Below are 18,215 nucleotides of genomic sequence, written 5' to 3' on the forward strand. Positions count from 1 at the left end.
ATGAGTTTCTACCCCTTCATATCGATCTTGCTATCGAGCTGTCTTGTGTCCCTCATTTCAGTCAACTTAGCCAGCACCTTGTCAAGTGGCACCAATTCACCCATCTTCTGAGTTGCCGGATCATCTCGGTTCCGAATATTGACAGTGCGGCTTTCTTGTTCTTTGGCTCCGACGACTACAACAACGTTAGCATTACTCACAACATTCAAACAAGTATATCGCTTGACTTACCGAACGTGAAATTGTATTGCTCGATCTGAGCATTCCGAATCTTCTTCTGCAGGGTGTTTCCACTCAGATCAACATCAACATACATCTTCGCCTTGTGGAAGATTTGCTGGAGTTCCTTGACGTAGTCTTCGGCTCCTTTCATGACTGGTATGATCATGATCTGTCGTGGTGATATCCAGAAGGGCCACTTCCCGCCGAAATGCTCACAGAGAATCGCGATGAAACGCTCGAAACTGCCGACGATGGCACGGTGAATCATGACGGGTCGAGCCATGCCGGTCGTCACTGCGTGGGCATCTTTGTCCTTCGCAGCACCTGCATCCGCTTCGGCGGTTGCACCACCTTCAGCAGTTCGGTATTCGAGCTTGAAGTTCTGTGGTCCTTGGAAGTCAAGTTGAATCGTAGCGCACTGAAATTCTCGGCCGAGGGCATCGGAGATGGTAATGTCGATCTTGGGACCGTAGAAGGCGCCATCACCGGGGTTTAGCTCCCAGTCGTCACCTCGGAAGTCTTGGAGTGCTTGTTTGAGTTGTGCTTCGGCTGCATCCCACTCCTCGATTTTGCCCATGAAACCCTCGGGTCGGGTGGACAGCTTGAGCTTGAAGGGAAACCCGAACAACTTGTAAACACTGTCCATGAAGTCGAAGAGACCCATGATCTCATCCATGATCTGTGCATTCGTGCAGAAGATGTGGGTGTCATCCTGCTGGAACTTGCGAACTCGAGTCAGACCGGAAAGAGCACCGCTCGCTTCGTTTCTATGAAGGACACCGAAATCTGCGATTCTCCATGGTAGCTCACGGTAGCTACGCTCCTCGTCGCGAAAGAGTAGGCAGTGACCTGGACAGTTCATGGGTTTTAGAGCGAATACACCCTTGTCCTTATCTTCGTTTGCTGGGTTGGCGACTGGTCCGCCGCCTGGCTTTTGATCACTGAGCGGCATGGGTTCTGCAACATCATCATCGACTTTGACACGGAACATGTCATCTTGGTAATGTTGCCAGTGGCCCGAGGTCTTCCAGAGGTCAACATTGTACATGTTTGGAGATTGGACTTCTTGGTAACCTCTTGTCCAATACTCGTCTCTCAACATCGCTTGGAGGGCATTGAATATCCTTGTACCATGAGGTAACAGGAACGGCGAACCTGGAGACATTTGCGAGAAGAAGAAGAGTTTCTGTTGCCTGCCAATCAGCTGGTGGTTTCGTTTCTTGGCCTCCTCGAGCATGTGTTCCCACTCTTTCAGGCCTTGTTTCGTGGGGAAAGCAACGGCATGAATTCGTTGTAAAGAATCATTGGCTTGATCGCCGAGGAAGTAGGCTGAGGAGTTCTTCATAATCTTGAAGGTTTCGATCTTGCGAGTGTTCTGAATGTGCGGGCCTTGACACAAATCGACTAGGTCACCGTTGCGGTAGACGGTGGACTTCTCGCCTTTGACGAGTTTCTCGATGTAATGTGTCTTGTACTTGCTGTAGCCGAACATTTTCAGTAGATCATCCTTGCTGACTTCCAGTCTGACGAATTGTTGCTTGTCCTTGGCGAACTTCTTTGCTCTTGACTCTATCTGGGGCCAATCTGCTTCTGTGACTGCTCGGCCGATTGCCATGTCGTAAAAGAAACCCATCTCAGTCGGAGGACCATGTGACAGTTTGCAGTCTCCATAGTGGTGTTCGGCACACTCACCTAGAACATGTGCTGAAGAGTGCCAGAAGACGTATTTTCCTTCTTTGTCCTCGAAGGTGTAGTATGCCACTGAACAGTCACCCTCTAATGGTCTGTCCAAGTCCCATACATTACCGTCAACCTTGGCAACCACAATCTTGGCGGCTCGGTCCTTGGCTACTTCCTTCAGCAGCTTGCCTGGCGTGGTGTCCCAGGCGTTGCCTTCAATCTCCTTGGTGGTGCCGGGTTCTGGTGTGAGTTTGATTTTGATGGGAGTCTTCTCTCTCGAGGCGATCTCTTCGTCAGATTTCTTCTTAAGTTCATCGAACAATTGGTTTCTCTGGATGATGAAGTCTGGTAATTGGCCGGGTGCTCCTGCGGCCTTTGGTTGTGCCTGTTCAGCCATGCCTTGCTTTCCTGCCGCAATCTTGTTTCCCTGAATTGCAGTGATATTCTGGCCTTTTAACCCTTGAGTCTGTGACTCAGGGGCGGCAGGAGTACCGTTTTGACTCATGTTCTCACCTTTCAGAGTACCCCAGAGATCATGAGGACGTAAACTGATGTTTCTCTGGTGGCTCATGGCTAATTGTGCATGTCTTGTTGTGGAGTAATGCTTGTGGATATTTGTGACCCAATATCGAACTTTTGGTTGTGGTGTGGTGAGGTGCCTTGTAGACTCGGTGAAATGCACACAAATCTTCCGACGACCGAGAATGGTGGTTGGAGAGCGCGTCCAATAATTCTGCATGCAACCAGCGGACATCAAGAAAATTATCGAACTTGCGCCCACATCTATCAGCGCCAAACAGACAACACACAGCCACGATGTCGTTTCGTGGTAACTCGAGAGGTGGTGGCAGAGGAGGTGGAGGATTTGGAGGGAGAGGAGGTTCGTTTGGTGGTCGAGGTGGTGAGTGATCGAGAAAAAGTTGCCGGCGCAAAATTGGACAAAATGGCTGATACTGAGATACCTAGGACGAGGTGGCTTTCAACCACAGAGCTTCGGGCCACCTGCGCAAGTACTAGGTATGCTCAAGAATGTGTGGGAAAGTGCTATGGTCTGACATGGTTGCAGAAATGGGCTCATTTGTCCACGCATGCGAAGGTGAAATGGTTTGCGAGTCGATCAACCCAAAGATACCTTACTTCAACGCCCCAGTCTACCTCGAGAATAAGGTGCGAATGCTACGAAAGAGGTGTTGGACGATTCTGACATGATGTTAGACTGCTATCGGCAAAGTCGACGAGATCCTGGGACCGATAAATCAAGTCTACTTCACCATCAAACCACAAGAAGGCATACAAGCCACATCGTTCAAGTCAGGCGACAAATTTTACATTGGCGGCGACAAGCTGCTGCCACTGGAAAAGTAAGAGCAAGAGAGGCACGATCAGGCCAAATGCTAACATCTATGTCTAGATTCCTGCCGAAGCCGAAGCCAGTTGGTGAGTTGCACCTGCCACAAATGAAAGAGGCCAGCTAACATGTTCTCAGGCGGCGCTAGAGTAAAGAAAGCAGGTACAGGCAGAGGTGGTCGAGGAGGCTTCGACCGCGGTCGTGGTGCTCCCAGAGGAAGAGGTGCGCCTTTCAGAGGTGCACCACGAGGTAGGGGTGGTTTCGGTGGTGCACCAAGAGGAGGAAGCGGGTTCGGTAGAGGTGCTCCTCGAGGCAGGGGAGGCAGCTTCGGTGGAAGAGGCAGAGGTCGTGGGTACTAAGCTGTATCATATGCTCAAGAGCTGGTCATGCATGTATGAGGCGTTCAGGAATACCCATGGGACGGAAAAGGGTTCGGTAAGGGTCACTCTATCACCAGCAGGAGAGTGCTCAGAATGCCATTGTTGTTTGCAAATATATGGTTTTACATTGTGCTGGATCGCCTGAACGAGTCGTAAGCTCCCCATTGTTGTGGGAGATGGTACTGCTGCTTCTACTTTTAAGATAGAACTTCGGTTGGCAAGAGGTAAGATCAGAGTATCCGCTCGCAGGCATCGGTTTCCGTCACGCAAAGACACAGACAAAACATAGGATTGTGGTTTGAACAAGGGTATCCTCTGATTCTGATACATAAAAAACCGCGTCTGCTTCGTGGTGGCCGTCCACAACTCCATGCTCATCTTCCCTAAAAAGCAATAGCAAATAGGAATGTCCAAAGTACCTCCTTCAGCCCTGGCTAGACAGCGCGTTCTCCTTCTCCCTCTGCAACCACAGGTGTATTCAGTCCTCTTGCCGGACTCTGTAACACAAGCTGTTCTTCTCTTCTCGCCCTCAAGAAGCCACTGACCGCTCTGATAAGAATAAACCACCCAATAATCATGAGACCGTATGAAATGAAATCTGATGAGCCAAAGCCATTGTCGCCACTGCTTCCATCTCCAGCCCCGCCAGTGGGATTGTTCGGGTCGAAATCATGTGCGTTCGGATCTGGCACGCCGCCTGCAAACTTGCCTGGGTCTGCACTATCCGGACTCGAACTGCTGCCTCCACGCATGTAGAAACCATATTGTACCAGTGTCAACCCCAATCCAGCCAGTGATCCATTCTTCGCTGCATGAGTGGTGTGTAACAGATACGTGAGCAAGAAACCCGGGAAAAGGAACGACATCGAAATCATGCCGTTCCAGATAAAACTGAATACACTACCGACCGGTAAACCATTAATGTAGACTTCGTCGCTGTTCATGCCCGGGGCTAGGATCGTGGTCTCCCAGTAGGGTGGCGCACTATCTGCGGCTGCTTGTTCGTATGTTGGAGGCTTATCGTCTAGCGATTCACCCGCAGTCGGTTTCGCGGAGAGATTGGCAAAGACGCCATCTGCCGCTGGTCTGGGAGCTGTGACACCCGGGATAACTCTTGTGCTTGTGGGTTGTGGCCGGAATGCTGGAATTTCGGTCACGCGGCGCTCTATCCGTGGGGGCTGTGCTGTGGTTGCAGGCTGAGGCGATGAATCTGGCGACCGAGAGGTGTCGGAACGCATTAGACGTTGGCGGTCATCGCTGTTGTCGTCGTTGTCCGAGTCTCCGTCGTCACCGAACGCATCTGCTAACTCGTGATCTGCGTCATTTTCGAGGGGATCTTGACGAAGGAGGCGGCGCGACGACGGAGACGAGGTCCGGCTGCGGAAGGATGGAGGCGGTGACGAAGGTGTACCGTATTGACCATGAGGAGCGGTAGGCGTTATGGGCGAATCGTAGGCATCGTCGTCGTGATCATGATCTTGTTGACCGACCTGTGAACGATCTGTTAGGGGAGCCCGAGCGGGCGCATCAAAGTGATCATGCTGACTTACAGCGGCGTAGCGCTGGAGGCCCATTCTGAGCCGAGGCGGTAGGAAGTGTACTTGTCGAAACTATCGCGATGTCGAAGCAGTGATGTACGAAAGGGAGTCAGAGATACGATGAGGAGATGTAATGAGGGATGTTAGGCTGATTTGTTATCGAATCTGCTAGGCGGTCGGCTGCGGTTAGGGTCACGGTAGCCGCTGGAAGAGCCAGAACTTGAAGGATGACTGTTGGTTCAAATCGGCTGATGACTGCGCCCCCAGAGTCCAGACAGGTGGACAAAGTTGCGCCGAATGTGGCGACAGACACCGCGACCAGCACTAACACAAACGTAGTATAGCGCTATGAACCCCGAATCTGAGTGCTGAAGATGCGCGCGTCGACGTCAAGAGTTAAGATGCAGCTGTAATTTGGCAGGATCGATACTCGAGCGTGTCGAGGTTGTTACTTCCCTTGCCTCAGATCAAATCCCTTCCATCAAACAACAACGGTTTTTTTGTTCAAACGGCTTTATCACACATCATGGCCTCAAACTCAGTATGGTCACTGTTCTTTGTTACGGTTGCGCAGCTGACAATAAAAATAGAACGCTCTCAAGCACTGGTCTCGAATCATCTCGCGATGGCCCGTGGACAAAGTTAGACCAGAAGCAGTATCATTCCAAACTCTGATGCGAAAACGTCTCGAGAAGTACGAGAACCCTCAAAAGGCTGCACAAGCAGCAACAGTAAAGGGCAACGAAGCAAATGTACAGGCCGTTGATTTGACCTGGAATGAGCGCAAAGAGATGAAGCAAGTCAATGCTTTGTATGCTCTTTTGGAAAACCGCTTTGCGAAAGATACTCGTCTGCCTAATCAACTTCGATATCCTGCCAGCCAGCAGACACATTACGACGATATTCTTGCCGAAAGCGATAGAGCACCTTCGAGAGGTTTCCTCACAAAGATGACAGACAAGTTGAAGGGCATGATCAGACTGAGATAAAGCATTGGATAAACCGCTGGATATCTGGGCACCTCTGGTCGTCTGTGAACCACGAGAAGGGCGAAGGAGAACTCTAAGACTTGATGGTATGCATCTCCGAAGGTATTAAAGATGGATCCGGTCTGCTGCTGCACAATGAGCATGGACAGACATCAGAGGTGGTTTGAGCAATTCCCTCACTGGCCTCGACTCATGCAGCCATGCCCCGAGAAGCATTTACATATTGAACAGAACCTGCCCAGCCAAACCTACCAAGAAACCAATGACACAGCCAACGTGTTAGGCACAGTGGCACTTTGGACAAGTTCGACGTGCAGCTAGCTGTCCTCTCGAATCACGATGTAATTGAAGCTTCAGCACCCGGGATTCGGAGCCGCAGATCCCCGCATGAACCTCGGTGCAACTTTCGATGACATCCTGACATCTCTCGTTGAGCTGCAGCTTCCGATTCGCAAAATACTTCGATTTTACAGCACCGACTTTCCCCTAACGGACGCCGCGATGCCAGTCACCAACCCGGTCGAGTATACTTACACAAATCCAGGTGGCCCTGCTAACACCGGCTCAACCTCGAAAAGCATCCCGCACCCTCCTGCGGTCTCCAAAGTCGAACATGTTGTCTCAGGCCTGAAGACAATCACCTATGGCCTTGCAGAGCTGTCGCAGTCAACAACCGATGTTGCTTGCCTATGGATGCTCCACCCTCGACTTCAGACGCAAGAATGCATGGCGCCTTTTGCCGCACAATTCATCAAGAGCTGGAATAGCAAACCACAATCCAAGAACAAAGGACTCATTGCTGTGAGTTTTGACCAGCGGAATCATGGGTCACGCTTGGTTAGTCCAATCGCAAATGAAGCATGGCGGAGCGGAAATGAGAAGCATGCGCAGGATATGTTCTCATGCTATCATGGGACAAGTACCGATACCAGCCAGTTGTTGGACTACATCGAGGCCTACATATTCCCCGAACCAAGTGACAAGAGAAAGATTACGCAGAACATTGTCTTTGGTATCTCGCTTGGCGGTCATGCAGGTTGGCACGTCTTGATGCAGGACCAGCGTTTCTCAGCAGGTATAATCACTATTGGCTGTCCAGACTACACAAGGATCATGTCTGATCGAGCACGGCTGAGCAAGAGGAAGACGTGGGCCGATACTCAGGGGAGAGACTTCATCGGCAGCACTGACTTCCCCACCGGTCTTGCCCAAGCTGTTCGGAAATATGATCCGGCAGGTCTAATACTGGGAACACTGGCCGAGGCTCGCCCACAGTCCAAGACGCAGACGCACCATCATACCGATCTTACACAAGCTGAGCGAGATGTGTTGCTACCGCTGATGAGCAAAACTCTTGGGAATAAGCGCATCATTAACTTATCCGGCGGTGCAGACAAGCTGGTGCCGTACGCTCAAGGCAAGCCGTTCCTCGATTGGCTGAAGCACGTCAGTGGAAAGGGCGGTTTCTTCGAGGGCTCGGGGCTGCACTTCGAGGATGTCATTGTTGATGGTGCTGGTCATGAGGTACCGCCTGAGATGGTGCAGCATATGGAGAGGTTTTTGCTTGAGACGTTGGAGGGCGAAGCGACCATGGACGCTGGTAAAGTTGGTCACGGCCGCAGAGACAGCAGGATATGAAAGAGTTTTGTCTCACAATCGAAGATGTTTCTGCACGTCAATTTGCGTGCATTCCATCACTCCGTGACAGCTATTCATCCTCATCTGTCTTGTCCCAGTGCAAGACAAGCGGCTGAGTGTCCCCGTGATGACTCGCACGTTGCTGATCCGCGTGATTTGCAATCGATACTAGGCGCATGCTGATAGGGTTATCTCGTGCACTATCCCACTGCGACTATTCATCTCAGCGGCTCAGGGTAATGTTACCCGTCTTCAACAGCTTAGACACATTCCATAACGGGAGTGTCGCGGTATGTGCTGCGGTCAACCCTCGTTGTGATCTTGCGTCTTTCCAAGTGGCCAATTATATGTAGACGAAACTTTCGTTGGAAGGCCCGTCTAAGAGCTCACTTCGAGTATCGACTATCGGAGGAACTCGAGCTTGCATCTAGTCTTCAGGAGCGCTGCGAAAGGAGACTTTGGACAGGGGATGTCGGGCTAGTGCAATTCTAGTCTTGTTCGCAATCGCGCCAGTCAGCGTTTGAGTAAGTGGACTGTGAACGCACGAGGCGAGGGCATATTCGATGTATCAAGGGTGGTGAACGGTGATATTAGGATGCTCTATTACAGCATAGGTAGATCTCGATTGATGACAGTACATTGAAGAGCAAACCACTATGCGAGTACACCGTGCATGGGTACAACATACTCTCATCGGTCACCATCTCCGAGCCTATACCTCAGCTTTCTTCTCCGCCACTCTCACCTCCTCATTGTTATCCTGACTCATAGCGCGCTCCAAAGCCTCCTGTTCACCCACGAAAGGCGTATTATCGTCTGTAATGCCCGTGATCTTCTCCATGATTCTGGCAGCGAATATGTCGCCGCTGACGTTCGTCATCGTCCTGAATCGATCGATAAACCAGTCGATTGCCACGACGACGGCGTACATTCCTGTTATGGGGATGCCGACGGACCCTGCGATCATGACTGTGAGGACGAGTGAGGATGATGGGATGGGTGTGGTTGCGATGGAGGAGAGGACGGAGAGGAGGACGATGAGGGTGTAGTCGCCTGCATTGAGGGAGATGCCCTGGGTTATGGCGAGGAAGACGACGACGACTGGGAAGTAGATCGCTGTGCTGCAGTGTGTCAGTAACTTCCATTATGAGATCTGAAAGTTACTTACCCGTCCATGTTGATCAGACAACCCAGCGGAACCGTAAACCGCACGATGACCTCCGGGACACCTCTTGCTCGCAGTTGACGGATAGTGACTGGTAGTGTAGCGGCAGACGAGGCGGAACCCCATGCCGTAATCCAAGCAGGCGAGCATTTGGCCCACAAAGTGTATGGGTTCTGCCGTACAACCGCAAAGTAAATGATCGGTAATATGATGAAGAGATGTATAGCCATGCCGGCGAGAGATGCGCCGATCAGCACGCCGAGGTTCACACCCACAGAGGACATGTCGAGCGTCATAATGTTGCCGAGGATGAGGAAGAAGACACCAATTGGTGCAAGGTAGATGAGAAAGGTGATGGCAATCGTGATGATTCTGTCGACTTCCTTGACGGCCCGGAGAAGCGGAGAGTCAGGTCCCTTGATGAGGTAGCCAACAACGACTGCAGTGACAAGCACAGCCAACAGTTCGTCATTCGCAACTGCACCGACAATGTTTGATGGGATGAAGGATTCGAATACTGAAACCACGATGTCGTGCGGCTTGGTTTCCCCACGCTCCTCAATTGTTTCTTGATCGTCAGCGTCGACTGCCAGACTACCCTCGTCGGCCTGTACCATGAGGCGTCTCCAAACCAGATCGACCATAACAATGCTGTGGACAATAGCGAGGCATGTTGTGGCCACGTAGTAGAAGATGGTCCAACGAGCTAATTTTGCTCCACCGCTTGCCATTGATTTCAGGTTCTGCACGGCGAGAATCATTGCTGTCACGATGAGTGGCAGGACGGTCGCCCTGAGTGCGCGAAGCCACAGTGTACCAGGTATCTCGAGAATAATAGGCGCAGCCTCAGGGATATCATCGACCGTAGCGGTGACTACTAGACCGATAGCAATTGCGGTGAGCGCTGCAAGGATAATCTGCAGCGCTGAACCAGGCTGTTTCAGTAGCGTATAGAAGGACTGGTGCCATGGTCGTTTGTTTTGTTCTTCTTCTCGGGTCTCTGATGGCGATGCAGGAGTTGTGGATTCGACGACCTCTTTCGTGGCCGCCATGCTTTCGGAGGTAATGAGCTTGTTGGCAGGGACGTATCAACAGAGGAAAGCTGAGACTTACCTGTGTCAAGTGCACACAGACGACTTATGTGCCTTTTTCAATTCAAAGGTGCTGCGGCAACCGCAGGCAAGGTCTTGGGTTGCAGCCATCCTGAGCAATGGGACAAGCCAGCACCACCAGAGCATGATAAGGGACTCTTGGTCATCTCTTGTTGCAACCTCGAAGAGGCAGGACAAGAAGATGCCAAGAAACCTCAAGCATTGGCGGAATCGATAGGTCGCGCTACCCGGCTGATGAAGCCGGAAACCCTGCGTTCGAGCCCTGCGTTCGACATTCCGTATGGCCGTTTTAACAGAAGTGGAAAGTTGATGCAGCGCACCTTGGCAAGGGCACTCTCGCCATGTGAGGAGGAGAATATGCCAAGGACTTGTCAAGCGGAGTTTCCTCGTGGCATGCGACGGCAACCGAGATAAGAATGTTGTAGCCAAGCGATGATTGCAGGGTCTGGGTCTGACAGACACGTACTGTACGAGATAGCCGTGCGACAACTGCGAAGAAGTTCGTTACTGTAAAGTAGTCGTCTTGGTAGGTGACACGAACTCAGCGCTTGAAATACCTGGGATGCTCAGTGCGTCACTGTTGGCATCATGCAGAACGTCATCGAGGAGATAGCACTAGGTAGCGATATGTTCCAGGCGCCAGAAGCATGCAACGTTGATGGGTTCACGTCGATACTTGTTACCAGAAAAGACTTCTTGTAGTTGGGAATCGGAGAATAAACCTTGTCTCATCGCAGGCGTGACCGACAACATTGCATGCTGCATCTCTGCTCCGCTTCAAGCGACATAAACATCAATTTATGGTCGTACACAGAGAAAGAAATACCTGATCGTTCACTGTTACTTGTTATCGTTTCTTCTATTATATGGAAGAAGTCTCTGGGAAGTTGAAACACCCTCAAGGGCCGAGATAGCACAGTCGAGGAAGGTGCAGAAGTGATGTCATGTACTCAGTGATGCGTACTTGCCTGATAAAGCGACCAAAATCCCGAAATACTGTACATACTTAGCGAAGACATCGTGCAGCTGGCAATGCGAACGCTTCCTTCAATACCCTAGCTGTTCGCTATACTATAGTATTAAAAGCCGCTCGCGGTGAAAAGAATGCAGCGAGACCAGACCCCCAAGTTGTCGGATCCCGAGTTCAGGCTTTCAGATTCTGCTCTCAGGCAAGTATGTGACTTGACAAAAGCTTGGGAACTGAATGATATCGCCAACGCATGGGAAAAAAGAACATGATTGTTAGACCGTGGATACAGGTGGGTCAAAGAGCAAAAAAGATGAATTGCTTCCTGCTGGAATCGAACCAGCGATCTCATCATCAACTGAGTTTTTATACTAGTCTGGTCGGTTGTTAGAAGTGAGATCGAAGGAACAGGATATGGTGGAACATACGATGCGCTTTACCACTAAGCCAAGGAAGCTGAGATTGCAAGTGTGTGCATTTTCTAGGCATCACATTGTGCTAGGTGCTATAGGTACGTACAATTTAATGACAAATGAGCACGATCGGAAGCGACGATATGTTTCAGATGTGGAATGATTTGTGCTGTGGTTGAAAAGCGGTGTGAAAGCGGTGTGAAAGCGCGTGGAAGAATAGGGGCAAATAAGTGGAGCTGAAGAGGGGAAATGGGCGTGCGAAAAATTGGGAAGCGTCGCATCTGCAGCAAGCTTCGATGAGTCTCTGTCCTGGATACTGCTCTATTGCTCCTTATTACAATCATCATTCGCTAAATGCTTCGAACAAAACCACAGATATGTCGGCTGTAGAACGGTAATGCGAAAGTCTTTTTCGGGTATCATCAAACATAACCTGCTCACATAACAACCTGCACAAACATTAGCAATAGATTTGAGCAACAGCTGTAGAAGACTTACACAATCCTTGTCATCTGACTGAGCAGGTATGCCCATCGCATCGAATGTTTTCGGTCCTTTGCCCGGCGGTCTCGCCTGAGCTTGAGATGCCGACACCTTTTGTGGCGCTTGCGGCTTTGGTTGATCTGGTGGAGCCGCCGCTGGAGGTTTGCTGGGCGCAACGTTTGCAGGCCTGACGTTCTGTTGAGGCGGGAGTTGTTGTTGTGGAGGACGTGGGTGGGGTGGATGCTGTTGAGGTCTGTTCGGATTGGACTGATAGCCCTGGCTCGGTGGTGGTCTGCCTCCTTGTTGTGAGGGAAGTCCCGACGAGGCACGAGGAGGATAGCCGTCGCCTCGCCCTGGCGGTGCTCCCACGGGTCTCGGACCTTCTCCGTTGCCAGACATTCGCGGTGCCCAGTTTGGACGATCCGCGCCCTGAGTATCGACGGGAGCCGAGAAGCCAAGGTTGACATTCGGTGCGGAAGATGTTTGTGGAGGCGGCAGCGGCCTTTGCTGGTGAGGACTCGGGCTTGGTTGCCGGCCAGGATTCGGGGCTAGATGTGGAGATGCAGAGGTTGGTCTTCCCATTGGTCGCTGCTGAGGTGCAAGGCCACCTGGTGGACCTGATGGCCTTCTGCCATAATTGTCTTGCGGATGAGCAACAGAGTATGGCCTTCCAGGTTGTCCGTTGTTGTACGGATCATGTCGTTGCCCCGGCCCTGGAGCTGCAGATGCTGGTCGAAGGTTAGGATTGATGCCGAACGCCGATGTGGGGCGCAAGTCAGGCACTGAGGGTTGAGGAGTCAAGTTCGAGCCTGCTGGATATGGTGCAGTGCTAGCCGGGCGTTGTTGAGGCGGAGGCTGTCCATACAGACTGAGTTTTGCCGGATCAGGCATGTCGAGACTAGGTGACGGTACTTCGGGTAATGGTTGCATCTGTGGCTGTCCGGTTGAATTTGCATGCTGATTCCTAATCCGCTGTAGGGCAATGTTCTCGTGGTCCTTTCGTGATATCGTTTTCGATCTTGAGACAGCTTCAATGCGCTTCTTGGCGTCCCTGTTGCCATTTTCATCGGCCTTCCGGTACCATTCTTTGGCTTCCTTCAGGTCCATGCTCACGTAGATCCCGACCTCGTAGAAGTATCCCACAGCAAATTGTGCAGTCGGCAGTCCATCAATGGCCGCTCTTTGAGCATAAGTGAATGCGAGTTCTTCGCTCTTTTCGAAGAGGCCTTCGTGACCGCACAAGAACCATTTGCTAATTGCCATCTCCGCTTCCACTTCACCCTGCCGTGCCGCTAAACCATTATAGTGCAGCGACAACGCAGGATCGAACGGGCAATCCAGCTCGCCCAGCTCGTAAGCTGAAGCCATCCGCACTTGGGCTTTTGCAAATCCGAGGAACGCCGCTCTTTCTATGTTTATCTTCGCTCCTTGAATATTTCTTGCCAGATACTGCTCAGGTACCTTGACCTGTGGTAGCTCGCCGGCCTGCAACATGCCTAGAATGTATGCACCCTGCGGAGCATTGTCGTCAGCTGAATGTGCAGCGGAATATATTAATTGTAAACCTCGCTCGAAATCCTGCATTTGTCCATGCTGACCGAGCAATGTCATCATGCCTAGTCTGTAGCATGCGGCAGAGTCACCTGCTTCCGCAGCCATCTTGTAATATTTGATCGCGGTCAGAGGGTCGTTGCCACTCTCGAACTGCATTCCCATTCTGTACCAGGCTCTTGTATAACCCCGATCTGAAGCTCGCTTGTAACACTGGTACGATTCTGGCTTGTCTACCGGATATCCAAATTTGCCAAACTCGTACCACATGCCTCTCATAAACTGCGCCTTCGGGTGGGACTGATCGGCGAGGAAGCTAGTCACTTTCATGGCGTCCTCGCGCAATACATGCTCTAGCCTGGGCGTCCTCGGTCGCGGTTGTTGTGTCCTGGAGACCCTAGCCTCGTTTTGAATAGCGATTTCACAGTATGATAATGCGTCTTGTGCCCATGTCAACTGCTGCTCCGGATCATTGCATCCTAGCACGGCCTCCCTAGCCTGCTCAAGCACTAGCTCTTTCTGTTCGTCGGTCGGTGGTATATTAGGACCAGGATTCCGCAAAGCGGGAAAAGGTGAGAAGTTGGGCATCTCGCCTAGGCCGTTAAAGTTCGGTGTTGGTGAGGGACCTGGCGAGTTGTATATTGATGCTTGCTGTGATATTGCTGAAGGAGGATTGGAACCATAGTCACTGGCAGAGTACTGTGGCTGGGGCTGGGGTGCTTGATGCCATGCACTGTTCTGCTGGATCGGTGGAGCGTTACCGTAATATTGTGACGCTACAGAGTGCGATCTCTGGTCTGTCTGCGCCTGATGCTCAAACTGAGCTACATTCTGCTGCATATTCGTCGGGTTCTCGCCAATTCTTTGTGGCGCAGGAGAGACGACTTCGGGCATGTAGTAAGCGTCCTCCCCACCTGGTACAAAGGTCGCGCCAGTATTGAATGGCATGTCGAGATGTCAGAAATCCGCGTTCTTTAATCTCGTATGCGAGGCTGGTGTCCAGCGACAAGCTATCGTTTCCTCAAGCCATACATATGCTCATACCAATCGCAGCGCTGGGGACTAGGTTGTCTTATGTGACCTGAACTGTTAGCGGCTGACAAGTGACGGATGAGATGTAGCGAGAAGCTGGCGAAATGGCGCTCAGACCATGCGACGTGGCTATCATGGACAATGCTCAGATACTAAAATTGGCTCAGCTTGGACTTTTGGTCTAGGAAATATTCAGGATGATCATCAAATCTCGTGGTCTGGCGCAACTCATCAGCTACGTATGACTAGCAGTTCTATCGATCATGGAAACGCCCGCGACTCATTCTCGCCCCTCCTTCAGACAAGGGGCGCGAGTATTACCTGCATGAGCCACAAGAGTACGAGGCGAACGACGTAACGTACTAGCATCGGGGCCAAAACCGCATGTGTATGCATGCTGATTTGCTGTCTGAAACGTGCCATATCGGTTCAGGCCTGCCAATGTTGATGCCTAAGGAGCCACGGGAAGTGCCTGTGTCGCGCTGGTGCTTCTTGTCGTGGCATGGCCAACGGGACTTCGAACTTCAACTTCTCGATACCTTTGAAGAAAAAGTCTCTCCCACACCGCCATCTGGTGCATTAATACGCAGCATATCGATGTTCGCCTTTTCACTTCTCCACGGTACACGATAGGCACATTCTTGATACTGTACGACGACGACACATCTGTCCGCGTACTCAGCTCCACGTCTGCCTTGCACGACCTTCATTCAGTAATCTCCGCTGAACCGCGCCTTGCGGGTCCATAGCGAGACATCATGCCCGACTCACTCGCAAGTGTCACCTCCTCCGCGATCTATAGGCTTGGCCGGTGACGATATTGATACCTTCTTTCCCAGCATGGAGCCAAGCAACCACAAGTTTCACCATCCTTACGAGCCATATGACATACAGCTAGAGTTTATGCAAAAGCTGTACCAATGCATTGAGCAGAAGCACGTGGGTATCTTCGAGTCACCCACGGGCACTGGAAAGTCGTTGAGCCTGATTTGCGCTGCATTGACTTGGCTTCGTGATGATGAGCGACGTTCGCTCTTTGGAGAAGTCAAGGAGGGCGGACTGGACTGGCTCGAGCAGGCCGAGTTGAAGGCGCAACAGCAACAGCTTCTGGAGACTCGTAAAGAGCTTGAAGACAAGCTTCAATCAATACGCGACAAGAATGTAAGGAAGCAGGGACACGAGTACCCCATCAAGAAAGTGGTAAGTCAAGGAGAGTAGGTCGCTACTGCGTTTGCGTATGGATGAACGCATCGTGTGATTCCGAATTCTGGCTCGACATCCTACTAATCTGTCACGCTGACCTGAATTAGAAGACGGACGATCAGATACAAGAGCACGATTTAGTTCTGGATGACTACGAAAGCGACCGTGAGCGCAACAGTAAGTCCAAAGATGAGGCATCACTGTCTTCAGCTACGTTGGCGCTGCTCGAGAAGTTGCAGCCTGCAAAGAGTACAAGCGACGAAGATCAGGACCAGAGCCGAACAAGGATCATATTCTGCTCGCGAACACACTCTCAGCTGACTCAATTCGTGAACGAGCTCAGAAAGGTCAGGCTGTCATCGGGCGTGTCTGATACTGGAGAACAAGAGGTGATCAAACATATCTCATTAGGCTCGAGAAAGAACCTGTGCATCAATCCGAAAGTTTATCGGTTGACCTCGACAACAGCCATGAATGAGCGATGTCTGGAGCTGCAGAAGCCAGGCATTTCACAGGATCAGAAGTGCGCGTTCCTGCCCTCAAAAGTATCGAGCGAGGACAAAGAACGAGTCGAAGCATTCAAAGACAACATGATAGCGCAGATACAAGATATCGAAGACATCGCCATGCTTGGCAAGAAAATGAAGCTATGTCCATACTATGCTTCACGCTCGGCGATCGCAGCGACGGAAGTTATCACACTGCCGTATCCTCTTTTGCTACAAAGGAATGCTCGCGAAGCTCTTGGAGTTGAGATCACAGACAATGTTATCATCATCGATGAAGCACACAACTTGACATCAGCTATTGCTGACACTCTTTCCGTGTCTATGCCTTTGTCTCACCTTGAGCTTGCTCAGAAGCAGTTGCTGGGTTACTGTCAAAAGTTCAAGAACAAGCTGAAGGGCAAGAACCGCGTCTACATAGCTCAGATCATCAAGCTGCTCAAATCTTGCATCTCTCAGCTGCAGCAGGCAGGTAATGGTAAGACTGTGGAAGCATCGCTACTGGCAAGTCAGCTGATAGCAGGAACTGGAACCGACCAGATACAGCCGCACAAATTGGTCAATTACATCCAGTTGAGCAAGCTAATTTTCAAGATTGAGGGATACGCCGAGCTTCTGGACCAGCAAGCTCAGTCTCGATTGCCTGCGAGCACAAATTGTGCGCGGAAGCAACTGCAGCCAAAAGGAGTGCTAGCCGAGTTTCAGAGCTTGTTAGTAGCACTTATGAACCCAGCTTCGGAAGGACGATTCTTCATAAATCGTGGTGAGCAAGAGCTTATCCTGAAGTACACACTTCTCGACCCTCAAGCACATTTCGAGGAAATTGTGAAGGAAGCACGAGCCGTTATTCTCGCGGGTGGCACAATGTCGCCGATGGGCGATTGGTCGGAGCAGCTTTTCTCCTATGTTGAACCCCAGCGGCTCGAGACATACAGCTTTGGCCATATCATCGACAAAGCAAACGTCCTTGTCCGACCATTGTCGCAAGGGCCGAGTGGCGTCGATTTCGATTTCACCTTCGCCAACCGTAGGTCTGAGACAATGATTCTTGAGCTGGCATCTGTTGTTGAGAAGCTATGCTTTCACGTACCAGACGGTATGGTCGTTTTCTTTCCTAGCTATGACTACCTGGCATTGATCACGTCACTGTGGAAGAGGCAAACGGGCAACGAGTCGGCCTTTACAAGGATCTCTACGTTTAAGCAGATCTTCCAGGAGAATAAAGAGGTGAATGTCGATGATCTGCTCAGGGAATACTCAAATTCTGTTATCTCGGGCAGAGGCGCGCTCATGTTTGCGGTTGTGGGAGGCAAGCTGTCAGAGGGCATTAATTTCGCGGACAAGCTGGGGCGCGTAGTCATTTGTGTTGGTTTGCCGTACCCGAACATCCAGTCAGCGGAGTGGAAAGCGAAGGTCGAGTATATTGAGAGGATGAGGTACGCCAAGTCGAAGTCAGAAGGTATGCCAGAGGCCGATTGCAAGATAAGAGCTCAGGCGGCAAGACGCGAATATGCCGATAACACGACGATGAGAGCAGTTAATCAGAGTATTGGCAGAGCCATCAGGCACAAGAATGATTATGCAGCTATATATCTCGTGGACAAAAGGTATGCAACGCCGAGGATTCAAGCAAAATTGCCGGCTTGGCTGAAGGAGAGCGTTCGATCAGGTTCGTCTCTGTGGAAAGTGGTTGAGGAAGATTGTGCGCGGTTCTTCGAGGGAAAGCAGAATTGAATGGACAAGCGCTGTAACCCATGTAGGCCACGGGATCAAAGCTGGCCATGAATAAAGCTTGCATCTCCGCAGCATTGATACTCTTCAGAAGCTCTGCTACTCTCCATAAGCTCTGGTAGTAAAGGAGTGAAAAGTGTTCCACGACCATGTGTTGATGCCTGAGGCTGTAAAGACTCTGCTATCACGTGAAGAAAAGTTGCGCTTGGCACACTTTCCTTCCGCCAAGGAAACTGCGACCTGCCGTTCAAGTTGAA

General features: G+C 51.1%; 7 protein-coding genes across 7 annotated transcripts; 3 read left to right on the top strand and 4 right to left on the bottom strand.

Moving 5' to 3' along the window:
* Nucleotides 1–8: 8 nt before the first annotated feature.
* Nucleotides 9–2,473, bottom strand: THS1 (threonyl-tRNA synthetase; the record flags this gene model as incomplete). The annotated part of the gene is made up of 2 exons (XM_064878680.1): nucleotides 9–175; nucleotides 232–2,473. The coding sequence occupies 2 exons, from the start codon at nucleotides 2,471–2,473 to the stop codon at nucleotides 9–11; spliced, it is 2,409 nt and encodes an 802-aa protein (XP_064725759.1).
* A 1,591-nt stretch (nucleotides 2,474–4,064) lies between these two features.
* On the bottom strand, nucleotides 4,065–5,204 carry PMZ80_010291 (uncharacterized protein; the record flags this gene model as incomplete). Its single annotated transcript, XM_064878681.1, has 1 exon — nucleotides 4,065–5,204. One exon carries the CDS (start codon nucleotides 5,202–5,204, stop codon nucleotides 4,065–4,067), a length of 1,140 nt encoding a protein of 379 aa, XP_064725760.1.
* Nucleotides 5,205–5,694: 490 nt separating this feature from the next.
* On the top strand, nucleotides 5,695–6,157 carry PMZ80_010292 (uncharacterized protein; the record flags this gene model as incomplete). The annotated part of the gene is made up of 2 exons (XM_064878682.1): nucleotides 5,695–5,709; nucleotides 5,759–6,157. 2 exons carry the CDS (start codon nucleotides 5,695–5,697, stop codon nucleotides 6,155–6,157), a joined length of 414 nt encoding a protein of 137 aa, XP_064725761.1.
* A 387-nt stretch (nucleotides 6,158–6,544) lies between these two features.
* On the top strand, nucleotides 6,545–7,795 carry PMZ80_010293 (uncharacterized protein; the record flags this gene model as incomplete). Its single annotated transcript, XM_064878683.1, has 1 exon — nucleotides 6,545–7,795. The coding sequence occupies one exon, from the start codon at nucleotides 6,545–6,547 to the stop codon at nucleotides 7,793–7,795; it is 1,251 nt and encodes a 416-aa protein (XP_064725762.1).
* A 712-nt stretch (nucleotides 7,796–8,507) lies between these two features.
* On the bottom strand, nucleotides 8,508–10,012 carry PMZ80_010294 (uncharacterized protein; the record flags this gene model as incomplete). The annotated part of the gene is made up of 2 exons (XM_064878684.1): nucleotides 8,508–8,916; nucleotides 8,964–10,012. 2 exons carry the CDS (start codon nucleotides 10,010–10,012, stop codon nucleotides 8,508–8,510), a joined length of 1,458 nt encoding a protein of 485 aa, XP_064725763.1.
* A 1,877-nt stretch (nucleotides 10,013–11,889) lies between these two features.
* Nucleotides 11,890–14,434, bottom strand: PMZ80_010295 (uncharacterized protein; the record flags this gene model as incomplete). Its single annotated transcript, XM_064878685.1, has 2 exons — nucleotides 11,890–11,901; nucleotides 11,951–14,434. The coding sequence occupies 2 exons, from the start codon at nucleotides 14,432–14,434 to the stop codon at nucleotides 11,890–11,892; spliced, it is 2,496 nt and encodes an 831-aa protein (XP_064725764.1).
* Nucleotides 14,435–15,358: 924 nt separating this feature from the next.
* On the top strand, nucleotides 15,359–17,961 carry CHL1 (ATP-dependent DNA helicase chl1; the record flags this gene model as incomplete). The annotated part of the gene is made up of 2 exons (XM_064878686.1): nucleotides 15,359–15,718; nucleotides 15,829–17,961. The coding sequence occupies 2 exons, from the start codon at nucleotides 15,359–15,361 to the stop codon at nucleotides 17,959–17,961; spliced, it is 2,493 nt and encodes an 830-aa protein (XP_064725765.1).
* Nucleotides 17,962–18,215: the final 254 nt, after the last annotated feature.

Source organism: Knufia obscura (assembly GCF_036327395.1).
Source record: "Knufia obscura strain CCFEE 5817 isolate CBS 148926 chromosome Unknown scaffold_16, whole genome shotgun sequence".
NCBI classification, from domain to species: Eukaryota; Fungi; Ascomycota; class Eurotiomycetes; order Chaetothyriales; family Trichomeriaceae; genus Knufia; species Knufia obscura.